Genomic DNA, 18083 nt, shown 5'->3' on the forward strand with positions numbered 1-18083 from the left:
CAATTTTAAAGCGATATTGTATTTCTATCGATTGTGCTCTTAATCGAAAACAGCTGACGTTTACAGTTGGTTAACAGCGGCGGCGGCGTGTGAATGCAAGGCGGATGAATTATTTTTAATTATAAACACGGTCACATAAATAATTGAAAAAAAAAAGAAAATGCATTTGTGCAAGCGAAGAGCAAAGCGAAAATATGGCCTATAAATTATATCATAAATGTGAAAGTGTTCGCCAAGCGTCTACGGCAAACGCAAAGTGAAAAAAGGAGTGCGAGTGGAAGAAAAATCAATTGAAAAGGAAAAATTGCATTTCGCTGTTGCTGCCCCAGCCCCCGAATTCGAAAAAATCAAATAAAAGTGTAGTTGTAGTAGTGAAAATATATTAAGTTGTTGTACGTGTTTGTGCGCTGAGAGTCAGTCGGGTGCATGTGCTAAGAAAAGAAGAAGAAAAGCAGCTGCAGAAATAGCAAAAGGAGACAGCGACGACAGCGGCCAAGTGTAATAAAGCGTTGGAAAAATGAGTTCAAGTTGTGAAAGGTGTGTGCCGTTACACTATATCCAGCACTGAAAAAAAAGAACAACAACAACGAAACGAAGTGTTGAAATGAGTATACAAATATGTTAGCAACAACAACAACAGGGTATATTGTTGAATGTTTTGTTTAAATAATTGCCTTATAACAAAGCAAACGACTGTTTTGTGCGTGTGTTGGGAAGTGCGAAAATTTATACGCAATGCAACTCAATGGATTGTACAGCAGGAGCTCCTCCCCCTTAAGGCTAGCCCAACGATGGCAACGCCAACCGCAGCCTGTCTTAGTGTGCGTGCGTGCGTGAATGTGTGCGTGTGGATTGCATTGCTCCTGTGTCGCCCTGCCCCGTCCTCTACCGCAGCCACTTAGCCATTTTCCCCTTCGCTTAATTAAATGCTAGTTGCCTCAAAATTTATGCATTTTGGCCTGCAAAATCGATTTCTTGCAAGGCGCGGCAACAAGCGTCGTTTTGTTTGGCATCCGCGGCTGTTCAAGTACATATACATATACGAGAGAGCGAGCGAGAGAGAGAACGAGAGAGAGCGCCCGCTCTCTGTATATGTATTTGGTGTGTGTGTGAAAGGACGGCGCGGCGTTCCTAGCTGCAGCTTCGAATAAGGAAAAACCGGAAAATGTTTGACAAAATATATTTGTATGCTTGTGTATAGAGAAAAGCCCAAAACAAGGCATTCATGGGGGAAAACCAACAACGGACACACACACACACACACACAAAATAGAGCGACGACTCACGCACAGGGCAATTTGGGTGGTACTTTTTTGTGGGTGGTATTTTTATTTTTGGGTTATTTTTCTGGCTTGTTCCTTTTTTGCAACACATCTTTTGCGTGTTTGCATTCATGAATGAATGAATAAATGATATATTGAACGAAATTTGTCTGCGTGTGCACTCAATTCTTTAAATTTGGTTGTTGTTGTTGTTGTTGTTTTACCTTCCACAGTGCGTTGTGTGCTGCATTCCAGAGATGCCTTTTACCTTTAAAATAGCAACACACTCGCATCTCGCCTTTTTAATATCTTTATTTATGTTACGTTTTCTAACACTCACTCTCACGCTCTCTTTTTGGCTTACAGAATAGAATGGGTAGAAATTATCGAACCACGCACCAAGGAGCACATGTACGCCAATTTAACAACTGGCGAGTGCGTCTGGGATCCACCCGAGGTAAGTTCCTCAAATCGTTTACGATCTACGTGTAAATAATTAAATTAATTATTTTATTTACACATAGTACATACAGTACGCTTCATTAACACTCGCACGCCAATTGCCATATTGGGATTAATGAACTCATTTGTTTTTATCAGGCTTATATTATATACCCTTACCTTGGGTATTATAATTTAAGCATTAATACTCCGTGGCAATCATACAATATCAAGCTTTTATTTTAACGTAAATAATTTAATTTTCTTAAAATTAAAATCTTCAAATAAATAGTTATCGCATTTTTTAAAGCATTAGGATCAAAATTTTTATAATTTAAGAAAAATCGTTTCTGCAGTTTGTACAGAAAATTGATGTCTAGAAATCATTAAATTGAAAATTTGTTTTGTTATATATTCATTAGTTTACCACTTTTTGTTAGGAAAACTTATTTCAAGCGTACTGTTCTAATTTGCGAGCATTTACTATGTAGTAAGGGCACAGAATCTTCGGTATGTTGCGCATAACTTCTGCCTTCTTGTTCGGCTTTTGCTTAATTGACATGGGTCACTTGTTTTGCAAATTTTACAGCAAAACCTACACATATACACATATGTTTATGGAAAATTATTTGACCCAGTTCGTCAATGGCGTAAACAATGTTAATTAATTGTATTTAAACCAATTCTTTGCGTAACATTCGTTCGATTGGCATAGGGCATGAGCTTATGTAATCGGTTAATAACAACTGGGTTAAAAGTTAGATTACACTTGTTGTTTAGAAAATTGTTTATAAAAACCGTGAAGAATACAGTGGATAATCTCTTGAGCTGGGTATCCACCCTCAATACCCAATTAAAAAGGTAAAGTGGGCCAAGAAAGTTACCCGTTAGTTGAGTTCTTTGGCGGTATATCCTTAATGGTCGTTTTACATTTCACTTAAACATTCTGTGAGGGCAAACAAACAAAATATAGACAACTTAAAGTAAAACATAGACGGATCAATATCGAATGTCAACATTATGCAATTGACATCTAGCGCACATGTGCTCACATGTATATGTACAGAGGGTATACCCTACTTAAATGTATATCCTTTCTTCTCGCATGCAGTCACAACTTTTGCTTTCTGAGCACACAAAACATCATCGTCAGAGACGGCGGCGAGTTGTTTGCATAGCTCCTTTAGACGCTTTGTCCATTCTTCACTCCACACACTAGTCTCCCTTTGAAATGCGGCATTACCAAAAGGTGTCGCAGGCTAATAACTTTAGACGTCTGGCCAGAGAGCCAAAGCTCTAAAGCAAACAAATCCAACAGAAGCAAAAGTTCTTTCAGTGCACGTCATAACGTAGATATACCTCTGCTTATTTTTTAGCTTTGTTATTTTTTTTGTATACCCTGTACCTACATAATGAATATGGGGATATTCGATCCTGTTAAGAAGTGTTCGTGATCATCATTATGTTATTAGAAGTTATTATTGAATGAATATTTCGTAATGTGGCAGCGTGTAGTGAAGAAGAAGAGGCACAGCTGTTGCTGATTATTAATACAGAGTATCTCCTATGCGATCAGTCCCGATTAGAGCAGGCTTAGTTTTTTTTGTACTGCCGGAAGTAGTGAAAATTTCATTGATTTTGTTGTTGGGCTCCGCAATGTCCCCGACTGCGTCCTCGTTTTTCATGCGTGCGTGTGATTATCTATGTGTGTGTGTGTGTGTGTGCGTCCTTGCTGAAAAGACTTGCATGCACAGTGCAGCCGCCTTAGTGCACAGGACATGCAGTGCATGGCGCTTGCCTCGCCTTGCCTTTGGCTTCACTAGGGTGTTATTGTCCATTTTACGCAGAGATTTATTGCGACCCTTTTGCAGCTATGTAGATGCACACATACATGCTCACACACATATGTGTATGTGCATTAAGCAGTTGCTCAGCAGCTAAAAAGCGAAGCCTTCTGAATGCACTCTCTCGTCAATGTGTGTGTGTGTGTGTGTGTGCATGTGTGTGTTGTGTTTTTGTACGCTGCTTTTCGGTTTTTGTCACTCTCGCTCTCTTTTGAGTCATCGCCCACACTTCACAACACTTTTGCCTGGTTCGCCGTGTGACCGCGTGTTGCGCTGCAGGAAGTGAGCGCTAATCGAAATTTTATTACTGATAAGTCGCACCTTTTAATACACTTCAAATTACGTTGGGCAGAATTCATACAAACATAATTTTAATATAATAAATAAATTTGAAAAGAATATAAATATAAGTAAATGGAGCTGCAGATATTTGTATTATTACAGATTTACATATGTCCACATAATAAAGTCCGTTTTTTGTTTTCATTCTGCACATATTTTGCAGCCTTGTGGGAAATATTCTTATTACTAAAGTCTGAAAAAGTAAATACTTTAAAAAATCAGCATTGTTGGCTTTATGGGATGGGCTTAGCGTTTATTATAACAGTCAGTCAAGCAGTCAGGACAAGCAGTCACAGCTACCCTCACTGCACCCTACTGGCACATGGAATAGCCCTACCACATGCCCTAAATTCTGCTGCAGCAATGTTGCTGGCGCCGACGCAGATGTCACTGCAGCTATTGCCGAGTTGCCATGAGGAAGTGAACGAGGAATCCTTTTAGCTGCGCAATATAATCTATTCAGCTGATGCAGCATACCGTGCACAGGCACAGGCACGGGCACAGGGCACAAAAGGAACACACCACACACACACACACACATGCACTCCTTTACACTCTCACCCTCACCTCTAGTTTTATTCTCTCTCCCCTCTCTCTTTCTTACGCCCACCCAGCTGCAAACGCGCTTTAAATTAGCAACAACTTTGTTTTTGTTTTTGTTGTCGCTTTGCCGTTGGCAGCTTTTATGTTTTAATGACGTCGTCGCTTCTTTTTTTTCTGCTTCTTCTTGCCGCTGCTACTGCTGCTCTTTTTTTTGTGTCACCAGCAGATGCAACAACAACAATAATAGAAGACAAAGACAGCAACAATTGCTGCGTTCATTGTACGTGATTTGAAATTTATGCACAGCAAGTTGAGTCCACTGCCTATTTTGTGTATGCCCTGTAAGCATAATGAGAAATGGGGTATATTGGCTGAAAACCAGTTTTGTAAAGCACCGTTTTTCAAATTGCTACAAGCGGAATCTTGAATCGGATCACGGCTGTTACGGCTGGTTCATAGTACGAACTTTGTACTCCGAAACGAACCATAAGCAAGTTCTATTTCATAAGTTTCTCACCAATTAAAGGGTATTTCGTGCTTGTGCTTTGAATTGCACCTAAGCTTTTTATTATAACTCTTGGCTTACTTCCCCCTCAGTGCTCGATGCCGGGCTGCTTTATTTTCTTTTTTCATACTTTTTGCTCATTGGCCTTTGTAAAACTTCCGGTTAAGAAAGAAGCACAGAAAAGTTGCCCACACGCTCGTTTAGTGTTACAAAACGACACAAGAGTAGAGGAGAGAAGCGCAAAGAAGCAGTCAACGATAATGCTTACGTGCGTCCGCCAAAGCGGCCCAAAACCAAAGGCTGCAGTGGCTCCGCAGAGGGTGACTTTTGGGCTTGGAGCCGGTGCTACGCAATCGTCAAAATATTTCAAATTGTTGTTCAGTTTTCTTTTTCATTATATATCGTTGGACTATCGCATAGTTATCGCCATTACCGTTTTTGGCCGCAGCGACTTCCTGTGTATTTGTTTTCTTCTTGCCAAGTGGGTTATAAGCTTGGCCAAGTTGCACGGCCTGCATAAATTTGTTGGCAATTACATTGGCAATTAAACGCGCATAAATATCGCTAATAGATTTCGGTTATTAGAGGTTGTTACATTGCCCGGCTCGAGGCCCACGTCATGCATCAGTTACAGGAAATATTACGACTTGTTGATTGCGTTTAAACCAATATCGATTAATAATTAAATAATAATAATAGTTTAATATTTCGGTTGCACAGTGAAAGCTAAATAAATCATTATTTACCCTTATCTCTGTATATATCTTCTTTGGAGGAGCTTAATTGATTTGATAAACAGCCTTTTGTCCTGGGTTAGCTCTAGGTGTTCGCTTAAGTGAATGTTTACTGTATTTCTCTTTTATCAGTTGCACACTATATCAAATGCTACCCCACATCAAAGAATGGATATTATTATAAAGCAAATTTATTTGTCATTCAAATTCGTTGAATGTTTCCCAATTCTCATATCCAAAGCTGACTCAATCGAAATCGGTTTCAGAGCTTGCGTCATTAATGGAACTATAAGAAGGCTGTGGGGGGAAACTTAGGAAACTCCATTTATGGAAACTAGGGGCTTAGAGGGTTTTATTTGGAATTACTTTCTCAAAGATTTCATCGGTTTTACTTAAATCAAAAACAATCATTTTTAATGTCAAACACATGTTTTTATCAGTTCCCCTGAGGCTATAAGTTTTTCGAACCAAGAAAATACTATAATCTATAATTAGCAATGTTTTCTTATATATCTCTATTTTTTTTATAGTTTTTACAATTTTGCTTAGAAATATTGTCCACAACTGTGCACGCGCCATTAATTCAATTCATTATCAATCTACGGCAATTAAAATTGTGCCACTGTCGAGTCTATGCAACCTCTCTGATGCTCTACAAATTGTTTCAACACCACACAAAATTTAGTAAAACTCTATTTATAAAAGCTGTTTGGGATTAAAATGTGAGACTTTGACTCGAAGTTATTTTAATTAGTGGAAAATTCTAATTTCCTGAAAGCCTAGTTTTATATTAAATTATGTAGATATTTTGAGTATTACCAAACTTGAAGACTCTTCTTGCAGACAGGCAGACGCCAGGCTAGGAGAACAGATAATAAACTCTATAAAAATGCCGTTAAAGTCACATTTTTGCCAACTGATGACACATTTTCAATTTAATTTGCGAAAAGATTCTTGAAATATTTCAATTGTTGTTGTTATTGCAGTCAGATGTTATCGCCCGTGTTATTTTTAGGCCTCTGCTGCGCTTGAAGTTTATGTTATTTTTTTTTCTTATTTCTATTTGTTTTTTCCTCTTTTTTTTTTTTAAACATCGACGATGACCTAATTAACGAATTTTTCTCTGGCTCTTTGCGCATTACTCACAGATGTGCTGCCCATTTATGTTGAGGGGACTTGGGATTGGGTTCCATTACTGACCTCGGCAATAGGCGGAGCTGATTAGAAACTGTGCGTGCCTATTTGTGTATGTTTCTTCCACTGATTAAAAGCTTAATTGTTTTTCAATAGGGCCGAGAGAATAATATGCGATCTAAATTTAGCAAATTTAATGAATTTATAATGATCAGGAATGCGCAACTTATCCATGAGTCTTGCGAAGCAATTGAATTTCATTGGAGTAATGGAATTTGGGCAATTAAAACGCTGCCAGCTTCTATTTTAGATGCCAAAAATATGCCGCCTTCATACAAAAGTTTACTAGCAATAAAAATATCGCCTAATTCAGTTAAAATTTGATAAAGATTTGCCAGGCTTAACATGATATTACAGGAGTTTTACTCAAAATTTTAGCTTTGCATTTTCCACCCATCTTCCGCTGCCGTAAAGAACTGAAAAATGTATTGAAACACATTAAGGTCTTAAATGGACTTAAATCTGTATTGTATTGATTTTTGTTCTTTTGAGAAATCCAATTTTCGAACTATTTACAAAAACTTATTCATATCTCTCTTAAAGTTCTATATCACATAGAAAACTTTGCTATTTTTCGTTGTTTTTCATCTCGAAACAGTTTGTTTATTATTAAAAATCTTAAAAATATTATCGTATGCATTTGACTCATAGTTAAATGTTGTGGTGCGTATTTGCGTATGAGTAATAATTATAAATATTGTCAGCTTCTGCTACGCTTTTATCCACTGCTCCGCAAATATGTACACAAATATAATCCATGCATATTAATTTTGACAGATTTTCCTCAGATATTTTGACAGTGTGCGCGTTGCTCTAATTTCATTTTCTTAAATGGAGGCAAAAACACAAATTCCATCAATGAGATAAAGATGTAGCCTCGTTGTTGTTGTTATTGTTGTTGTAGTTGTTGTATTTCCATAATTACAAAATATTCGGTATATCGCACAAGGCCGAAATGAGGACGTGTCGAAGGCAGCAAATGGAGACGCTGACATCAGTCCATACTTTTATTTAGTGTAAGCATCAGGAGGGGAATACTGTGAAGTTTTAATTCATTTTGTTTGCACAGCTTAATCACAAAAGAACATTTTGAAAATTAAAACAACGATAGGATTATCGATACTTTTGTTAAGTAAATAAATCGATTGCCCGAACTATCGATATCATAAATTAAATACATTTTTCGAAAGAGCGTCACAAATAGTTAGTCAAACACATTACTAAATACTGTATATTTTTTATCGAAATATCGATTTTTGCATTTTATCGATTTATCGATATTTGATGTTTAATACCGGAACTTGTCACACTCTATATTTTATTGCGTTTCATTTCTAGTGTTACTAGCTAAAGTACTAACAATCGATAATCGACTAGACAATTTATCGATATATCGAACTTTGGTTAATATCGGAATAGCATTTATCGTAATTAACTTGTAATATAAGAAGTATTGCAGTAAGGGCATATAAACTTCGTGTTGCTGTAATTAAGATTTTTATTTGCGCTACTTTTGCTGTGGCTTCTGCTGCTGCATGTGGCACGCGCTGGAATAAACAACAGAGTGTGGTGCGGCAGGCGGGGTGGGGAGGTTCAAAGTGGAAGGTCTCACAATGAAATAGACCCACTTAAGCGCTGTCAGTCTATCCGACTGTCCGGCTCAACGGCTGCACGGATGAATGACTGACTGACAGACTGACGGAATGACGGACTGGCTGACTGACTGACAGTTGGCAACGCAACAATGCAAAAAGCGTAACGTTGCTGATGCTTCTCCCTGCTGTTAGCCTTGTCCCAATCAGCGCGTTGGCTGCGCCCGCGCCCACAAAAAATTATGCAATGCGCGCGACGTATGAGAATGGAAATGAAAACCAGAAATGAAAAGCCAGCCGAGCCGAAAGCTTTCAATGCAAAAGCGCGCAGTGGGCGGACTTGACTGCATTGTTGCTGTTATCAGACCCAACAAACCACAACAACAATGTCGCAGATGACAAGAGGAGAAATGAAGAGGCCCTCGCCTGTGCCTGGGCCTGGGCCTGGGTCAGGGCCTGTCTCTCCGCTTGGGCGCAGCTGCTGCTGCTGCTGCTGCGGCTGCAGCTGCAAAGTTCAAGGTCAACGCAAGGAAAAATGAAGCCAACTTGGCCACGGGCCGGACAGAGACGGGCTGCTGACAAACCGAAAGAGATAGCTAAAAATAATAGCCTGAGCCTGGGCAAAAAGTAGACATGAGTTTTTATTTGTCAAAAGCTGATGGCACGATTATAAAGCCAACAATAAAATGGGCCAAAAGATGCAGCTGATTGCAGCTCGAAATTCGCTGATTAAGCCGCAAATTCACAGAGAACCCTTGCGTCGAAACTGTTTTGCAAAGTATTGTTGCATAAAAATTGAGTTAAATAAACGACAGACATCGGTAGATAAGGGGGGGAGGGGGGAATTTGAGCGACGACACGTTTACGTCAATTCTGTTGAAATATAATACTTAAACGAGGGGATGGGGAGGGCAGTGGGGGGTGGGGTGCTTTTGCTTTACCCTTAGAAACCTATTGGATGCAATGCATAAAATGCTGATGCTGACAAATGTCTTATGATATATGGTCTAATTATTATTCGTTGCGTTTAGTATTTCTGAAGGCTCCAGGAAATAATTGTTCAAAAGAAAATATATGTTCTTAAATGGGTTAGCACTGTGCGAGATTAAGGCGAGATCTTTGACGGACGCGACACAAAGAGCCAACTAACCAATTTTATTCGGCTACAAAATGCTTGATTAATCGCTTTTGCCAAATCGACGAACACGATCGGAAAATGTGTAAAAAACAAATGTTAAATTATGTATGATAAGATAAGGAAACATTGGCCTGGGTCAAAGCCAAAGTTAATGTCTGCTACCAATTATTTATTTAGTAGAAAAAGCAAAAAAACAAAAACATGATTTTATCATTTTCCAAATAATTCTCAAGCATTTGATAAAATGTGCATGGTTTATGCGCATGAATGATGTGAATGATATTCATTCAATAAGCGCATAATCCAATGCACTCGACAATTTCAACACATACATAATTGTACATAACACCTCCCACACACACGCACACACACACCCACACACACACATACACACACACACACTCGTGCATTAGAGCTTTATGCAAGCCAGTTATGATATATGAGATTTGCTCATTTGATTCGCTTGGATTCATTTCCATTTCTCTCACTCCCTCTCTCTCTCTCTCTCTCTGACTCTGACTCTGTACAGGATGTGCCAATTAAGCGGACCGACTCATCGCAATGGTGGGAATTGTTTGATACGAATACGCAGCGCTTCTATTACTATAATGCGGCCACGCAGAAGACCGTGTGGCATCGGCCGAGCAAGTGTGACATCATACCGCTGGCCAAGCTGCAGACCCTCAAACAGAACACCGATCCCAGCGAGCGACGGGAGCAGACCACGCCCCAGAAGCAATCTCTGCTGGCTAAGCAGCAGCAGCAGCAAACCCAGCAACAGCAACAGCAGCCATCGCCCATATCGGCGGCCAATAAGAAGGGGCGTGGCCAGCGCGGCAACGGAACCATGGCCAGCTCCGAGGAGAAGCTGAGCAGTTCCGCGTGCAATGAAATGATCTCTAGTCCACGAGGCCGTCAAAGTTTTCGGTGGGCTTCTATCTAAATGACCTGTCATTTGATTTATTTATGACCTGGTCCACTTCTATTGCAGCGTCGGCACAGGTGACTCAGCTCGCTCGATGGACATGCAGCAGCCGCCACAGCAGCAGCAGCAGCAACTGCAGGGCTATGTCTCCCGCCGTTCGCAAGGTAAGCAGCTGCATGATGTCATTTCCATTTCTCTTTGCAAATCAACACTAATTTGCCTTTCTCTCGCATAGATTCTTGCAGTCACTACAAGGAATCGGGCAAGTCGAGCGATTCGAGTCTGTCCAGCGCCCATGGCTATCGGCGATTCAACGATGCCGCCAATGGTGCTCCCAATGTGCCCAATGAGGCACTGCGTCTCGGCTCCTTACAGAAGCAGCAACGCGCTGGCAAGGATAATGGCGCGTAAGTCTTGATCGTAATTCGGTTGGCATTTGGTAGTTGTTGCTAGATGCAAGCAATTCATGTTAAGGTTTGGTTTCTATGGATTGGAAATGGTCATGTTAGCTTATGTCAAACGCTTGTTCTACTAGGCGTATGTGTTATGCATTTAGAATTACACATCGTTAACGGATCTTGTATGCGCTTTTCAACACCATCAGCTATAGACTGCATATTGGTATTTTACAGATTTGTCATCTTGAATTCCATATGTTCTTTGATTCGAGATTCTCATTAAATGCAACCTTTCGATAGCTAGAGTAACGTAAGGCTTTGAATTTACCAGAAAAAATAGGATTTCTCATTTTATGGAAAAATATCTATCATAGCCAATATTATAGAAATAAAAACATTTTCTTTTACCATCAAAGGTTTAATTAGACTTAATTTTGAAAAAGTTTTATGAACCAATTTAAGAGTCACATAACCTAAACTATTATGATTAATATTACAATAGGGTCGCCAAAACAATAATATATTTAAAATAGACCTCTTTTCCATATTATTTAAAAACATTTTTATGGAACATCTCTTTTTCTCAATAATATCTCATAACTTTACAACCAACTGCTCTCGCATTTAACACACTAAAAACTAGGCAGGATGTAGATTGTTTCTTACTAACGAATATTTCTAGCAATCTTTGAGAGCTTGCTGCTATAAGATTAGGATCTTTTCGAGCTAGGATTAGAATATACCATACCATAGTTATAGTTGCAAGGGTGATTTTATTGGTTGAATCAAAGACAATATAAACACTAATGAGTACCGCCCATGCATTTGAAAGCGACGCAAAATTTCTAGCCTGGCTTCTCATCTGGCTTTTCCCACTTCACATGACATAACAGCCGACTGGCTGTTCGCTCTCCAAAAGCCAGACGAACGAATGCCGAAGTCGCGGCTTGTTGATGCTGTCACGAGCAACGAAGTTAGTCACCATTCGCTCTCATAGATCCGAAGCTGAGAGTACATTATATTTTTTAGCTTTAACGCTCTTTCAGTTGAGAGAGCGCAATGATACTGAGTTCGTTTGTGTTCTCAATTTCAAAAAAATCAAGCTGCATAGTAGCTGCTTTTTGTTGTATGGCGTTGCTCATCTGAGTGTTTATATTGTCTTTGGTTGAATACTGATTTGGTAAACACCTGCCAATACACCCACACATACATATACACTCATCACAAAAAAAAACAACAACTATCTCATATCTCGCTCTCTCCCTCTCTCTTTCTCTCTTTCTCTTTCTCTCTCGCTATCATCAGCTTTGAAATGTTGCAAGAAAGCGTCAGCTCACATAATTTACCGCATGGCTCGGCCACGCCCTCATCGTATGTTGGTGGTAGTGTCGCCGCCGTCGTTGATAGCAACAAATACTTTGATCATCAGCTGCTGCCCAGCCATATGCAGGGCTATTGCTCCTCCAAGTCATCCGATATTGCCTCACCCACACATTCGATACATACGCCGCAGGCGCAGAAGAAGAAGATATCCCCAGATGCCGAGCGACAGTACAATTACGCACAACAACAACAACAGCAGCAACAACGCAACGCACAACGCAGCGGAGCAGCTGCGCCCACTTCAGGCAAATCCTTTGGCGCGGCCATGGGCGGTAAGTTTATTGAAAATGTTTTTAGATATGAAATATCGAACTAAACGTTTTCATTTTGACAGATCGTGAGTACAAGGTCGCACTGGCGCGCTCCGGCAGCTTTATGTCCTCCTCTATAAATCCTGCCGCCGCTGGACATCACAGCAAATCGTATCGCAAAAGCAGCGCCGAGGCTAATGGCGGCAGCGTCGTCGGCGGCGTCGTCGGTAGTGGTGTTGGCGGTGCTGTTTATGGTGGCGCCGCCAGCGATGATTCCATGCACGAAAAGTACTTTAAATCGGTTGAGAATACACCGCTATCGCGGCGACGCCACACAACCAATACGAAGGGGCATGGCGGCGGGGCAAGTGGCAGCAATACCGCCACCAGCACCGCCGGCAGCGGCAGCAGCGGCCACAAGAAACACTCGAGCGACTCCAGTCCACAAAGTCCGATTAGTCCGCAAACGAAAAGCTCGCGTCAGGCCAAAACAAGTGCCACAAATCCGCCGCCACAGTTGGCGCAGCAACTGCAGCAGCCCAGCTGCGGCCTGGATCGGCTCAGCTTGGAGCGCATGTCGCTGGGCAAAACGGCGCCAATTTCGCCCAGCGGTGGCTCCGATAATCTTGGTATGCTAACACACTCGTCCAGGGGCTCCAATGATTCAGCGGCAAGGCGGCAAAAATCGAATAGCTCGACGGCAAATCGCTCGCAATCGCATCATTATCCGGGTCAGAGCTCGTTGCGGCACAGCGCCAGCTCCAGCTTGGACAAGCGTGGCTATCATCCCCTACAAAATGCTGGTGAGAAGCGTGATTCGCGTCGCGCCAAAACGCATCATCATCCGCAACAGCATTTGCACGCGGACAGCAGCGATGTGGAGTACGATAATGGCAACATATCGCCGCTGTATAGCAATTGTGGCCAGGAGATGCCGCATCTGCTGCCGCTCAAGCACTACATCATTGAGCAGGCCAAGCTATGTGGTGGTTACGATTATCGCGGCGATGGCGACGGTGTTAACGATTCGGACTCGTATCACTCGGATAGCCAGTCGGAGCATTCGCTCTCTGGTCATGAGCCGGACAATGAGGACTCCGATGGTGGCTCGGATACGCATGGCGGCTATTTGGAGCACAACTATGGCATGATCGATGACTATGCCAATATGGGCGACAGCGTGTCCTACTATGCCTATCAGTATCCGCCCTACGATCCAGCTGGACGCGAGGAAATGTAAGACATATAGCTGATATATGCCGGACTTATCGCTCGATTGATATCATTCACTAATCCTGTTTTACCATTTTACAGCTCCGATAACGTGGAGGCCGTGCTGGAGGGTATTGGAAGCAATCAGGAGCCTGCTGCTGCGCCCAAGCCGAAAGCCCGTTATCAGATCTCATACTATGACACCGTCTCGCACAGCCCCGCATCGTTGGCGGGTCAGGGCCATCAGTATAACCAGCAGCATAATCATCAGCAGCAGCTGTATTCGAATACGCCCTCCTATCCGTTCGCCGGTCATGCTCATGGCTTGGGCCAGCCACCGCCGCCACCGCATCAGCAGCAGCTGCATTTGGATCCCAGCGATGCGTCCAGCGTCAAGCAGAAGCAATCACAAACTCTGCCCTCGCCCAATCGTCAAATCTCGCGTCTAGTCACCGGCCAGTTAACCAAAGAGGAAGCCAATCATGGCCAGCAGCTGCACCCCCAGCAGCTGCAGCAGCAGCAGCAGCAACAGTCGCAGCTTTTGGCAACTGTCGCGCAATCAACGGCGGGCAGCAGCAGCCTGAGCCGTGGCGGCAATCACAAGCTGGCGCCGCCATCGCTAAAGCCCACCATACAGCAGATCTTTCCGCCCAGCGAGCGGGCGCCCGGCGCCGCAACGCTGGCGTGCATGAAGGAATGTGATATTGAGAAATTCGCCGCTGACAATTTGAATCTGCACTCGAAGGGCATCTTTCGCAAGAAGGCATCGGTGCGCGACATGCTTAGCTGGACGGCGGAGGCCATTACCCGACCCATGTTGGCGCTGTCGCGGGACAAGGCCGACAAAAAGACGGCCATTGAGCTATTCAAGCTGGTCCAAATCTACATGGGCGATCGCAAGGCGCGCATTGGCATGAGCCTAAACTCGGTGGCCATAGATATCATAACCGCCTCCCTGCCGCAGCAGCAGTTAGTATATATAACTCGATCTAATTTCATATTCAACGTCTTATCCTATGTATTTCTTTGCCAGACTACGCGATGAGCTTTATGTGCAGCTATGCCGTCAGACCACAGAGAATCCCAAGCGCGAGTCACTTATACGCGGCTGGGAGCTAATGGCCATTTGTTTAAGCTTTGTGCCGCCGTCACCCACATTTCAGCCCACGCTGCTCAAGTAGGTGCCACAAGTTCCTGAGCCCATTATAGCTTCTAATCCGGTTGTTCATTTGCAGCTATGTGAATCGTCATCGTGATCCTTCGTTTGCCACCGGCTTCCTGGAGGTGTGCAAATGGCCCATACATGTTCAGATATCGCATTATGCAACTGTTTGTTGTCGCCGCTTGGATCGCATCGGCAGCAGCGGTCGCCGTTTGGCTAAGAAGCCCACCGAGGATGAGGTGGAACAGGCGCGGGTTAGCTGGCATTCTTTTAAATAATTTTTATTAGTACCTATTATACCCTTACATTGAATATCCTATACTTATGGAACATTAAGTGCATATATTATATATCTCAGCTGATATAGCCATGTCCCTCTGTCTGTCTGTTTCTTTAATAATTGTTTTATAATTAATTTTGTTTTATTTGCAGCAACAAATCCTTCGCAATAGCATGTTTGGCAATACGCTCTCCGAGGTGATGGATCTACAAAAGGATAAATTTCCATTGCGTAAACTGCCTTGGATACAAACCACGCTCTCAGAGCATGTAAGTAATACCCTAACTGAAGTCTGGCATGCAGCTCCTTAATATTGCTCGTATTTTCTAGGTGCTGCTGCTCAATGGCAAACAAACGGAGGGCATTTTTCGTGTATCCGCCGATGTGGATGAGGTCAATTGCATGAAGAATCGCTTGGATCGATGGGATGTTCCTGACTATAAGAATACTATGGGTGTGTGTTAGCTATGAACCAGACCTTATCTATATATACTCAGACCCTAATTTGTTTCCGCAGTTGATGCACATGCGCCCGCTAGTCTGCTTAAGTTATGGTATCGTGAACTGTACGATCCGCTCATACCCGATGATTATTACGAGGATTGTGTGAATACCGAGGATCCCGATAAAGCCAAAGAAATAGTTAATAAGTTGCCACAAATTAATCAACTGGTCAGTTAACAAATTCTAGCTTTTGAGTAACTCGCTAATTAACTTAATTTTTGGTTTCTTTTATAAATAGGTCCTAACGTATTTAATACACTTTCTGCAACAATTCTCCATTTCGGAAGTGGTTAGCTGCACCAAAATGGATTCATCGAATTTGGCCATGGTGTTTGCGCCAAATTGTTTGCGCTGCACTTCAGATGATCCCAAGGTGATACTGGAGAATGCGCGCAAGGAGATGTCCTTTATACACGTCTTAATACAGCACATGGACACAACGCATGTGGCCAATCTGGTCTAGAGAGCTTTGATAGCTATTTAAATAACTAATCAAATACCAATGAGCATACCTATATATATATATATATATACATATATATATATATGTATCTACACAAATATGTAAAACGTTATTAACCTATCCTAAACTTACTTAATTACCTGCTTGAATTTGTATTTATACAAATTGAGAAGGTCAACAGCTCCTAACTAACTCCTAACTTTAACTATACTAATAATTTTTTGCTACTTGAATTTTCTAATCTAATTCAAATAATTTAATTGTATGCCTAGGCTGCCTAATTTTTAACAACAAATACTCAGAACTTTTATCGGCATTGTAATGTGTAGTGCTTATCAAACCAAAAAGATAAAACAGATCTAATCCAATACCGAAATTAAAAAAAAACATATGAATTTAAATTTGAAAGTGTTAACCTAATGTGTGTGACATTTTAATATTATTTATTTATTTCGCATTTTAATTTATGAAAGTTCAAACAAAAAAGCCAAGCGTAATACTCAATACACACACAAAAAACAACTCTCAAAAACTGCAACATTGAACAACTTGTGAAGCATATAAATATATAAATACTATAAATAGAAATATAATTATAAATGTACTGTAAACAAGAAGCGAATGCAATAACTGATTAAATTCAATAAATAGAAACCTGCTTTAAAATTACGTGCAGCAACTTAGTGCTATATACATATATATATAAATATTTATTCGTGTGCATTAACTAATAAATAAATGTTATAAAAGTGGATAATTCAGACAATGCTGCGCAAACAATTTAATCAATTAGTTTATACCTGTAAAACAACAATTTTACACAAATATTCAAATATATATATATATAGATATAAATATCTGAATACGAAGCTGTAAGAACCAGAAATCAATTGAACATATATAAATATGTACGTATGTAAAACGCAATGGTTGAAGCATGAGAATGAATAAAGTTATATAAATAAAGAGCCAACATATTTGAGTCTTAGCATGAATGATTGAAATTTGATGTATTGACGCCCCTGACGATCATTCAAAATGTGAAACATGCCAATTATTGTAGCATGCCTATCAGAATTATATTTCTGACGCTTCTTATCACATGGCTCGGCTTCAATTTTCAGACACATAATAAATTTCGAAGAGATCCTCCTTTTTATTTAATTTTTGTTGTTGTTTAGTTTCATTGTACTGCAAATTTATGCCCAATTTTAAAGTCGTTTCGAACCGTTTGTCTCCGATAATTGCTAATAATTTAGTGTCACTTGACGAAACTTAAGCCGCGCCAACGACATACCATTATCATTTATTTGCCAACTGGCATTTTGTGGCCCACAGACGGCGATCAATTCCCTCGAATCGGGTGCATTTATATTTATAATCAAGCGTTTGTTTATTAGGTTTCACATTCGAAATAATTTCGGTTATTTTTTTTTTCTTTTTTTTATCAAGGTTTTCATTTGGTAATTTGTTTAAGTACAATTCTGAGGCTTGTTTATGCAGCAATCTTGAAGGCAGCGATTGTCATACCATTCAATGCCTATAAGCACCTTAAATACTAATTGTGATTCATGTAGTTGAATATTCAAAATGGCCGCAAAAGCCGTGCGCAAAATAGAGTTTTCATTGAGTATTTATCCAGGTTTTATTCCGCTCGAGCTCTTAACCTATTGTCAAAGTTGCCAGGAACTTAAAGTAGAGTAGGGTAACTGTATTAAAATGTGGCAACGCCCCGTCATTGCTTTGAAAATAATCTAGCAACTGACTAAACTGTCAATTACAAGCTGTTTTTCGCTTACATACAATTCTCAAATGTGCAATGGTGGCAACCCTGCAAGGCTATCTGCCTGTCAACTGTTGAGCCAAGCACTGACAGGCAGATCAACTTGTGAAACTTGATAAGAACATGG

At 40.9% G+C, this 18083-nt stretch overlaps 1 protein-coding gene across 1 annotated transcript; it reads left to right on the plus strand.

Annotated features, from left to right (window-relative positions):
- Positions 1-55: 55 nt before the first annotated feature.
- Positions 56-16574, plus strand: RhoGAP93B (MyTH4 and RhoGAP_KIAA1688 domain-containing protein RhoGAP93B). Its single transcript, XM_064694578.1, has 14 exons — positions 56-537; positions 1629-1719; positions 10125-10522; positions 10587-10684; positions 10756-10927; positions 12224-12573; positions 12636-13788; positions 13867-14733; positions 14798-14941; positions 15000-15180; positions 15359-15475; positions 15537-15660; positions 15724-15878; positions 15949-16574. The coding sequence occupies exons 1-14, from the start codon at positions 518-520 to the stop codon at positions 16171-16173; spliced, it is 4095 nt and encodes a 1364-aa protein (XP_064550648.1). The 5' UTR covers positions 56-517; the 3' UTR covers positions 16174-16574.
- Positions 16575-18083: the final 1509 nt, after the last annotated feature.

This window comes from Drosophila montana, unplaced genomic scaffold (assembly GCF_035044405.1).
Source record: "Drosophila montana isolate Dmon_TW-CO22-7 unplaced genomic scaffold, ASM3504440v1 contig_1505_1, whole genome shotgun sequence".
Taxonomy (NCBI): domain Eukaryota; kingdom Metazoa; phylum Arthropoda; class Insecta; order Diptera; family Drosophilidae; genus Drosophila; species Drosophila montana.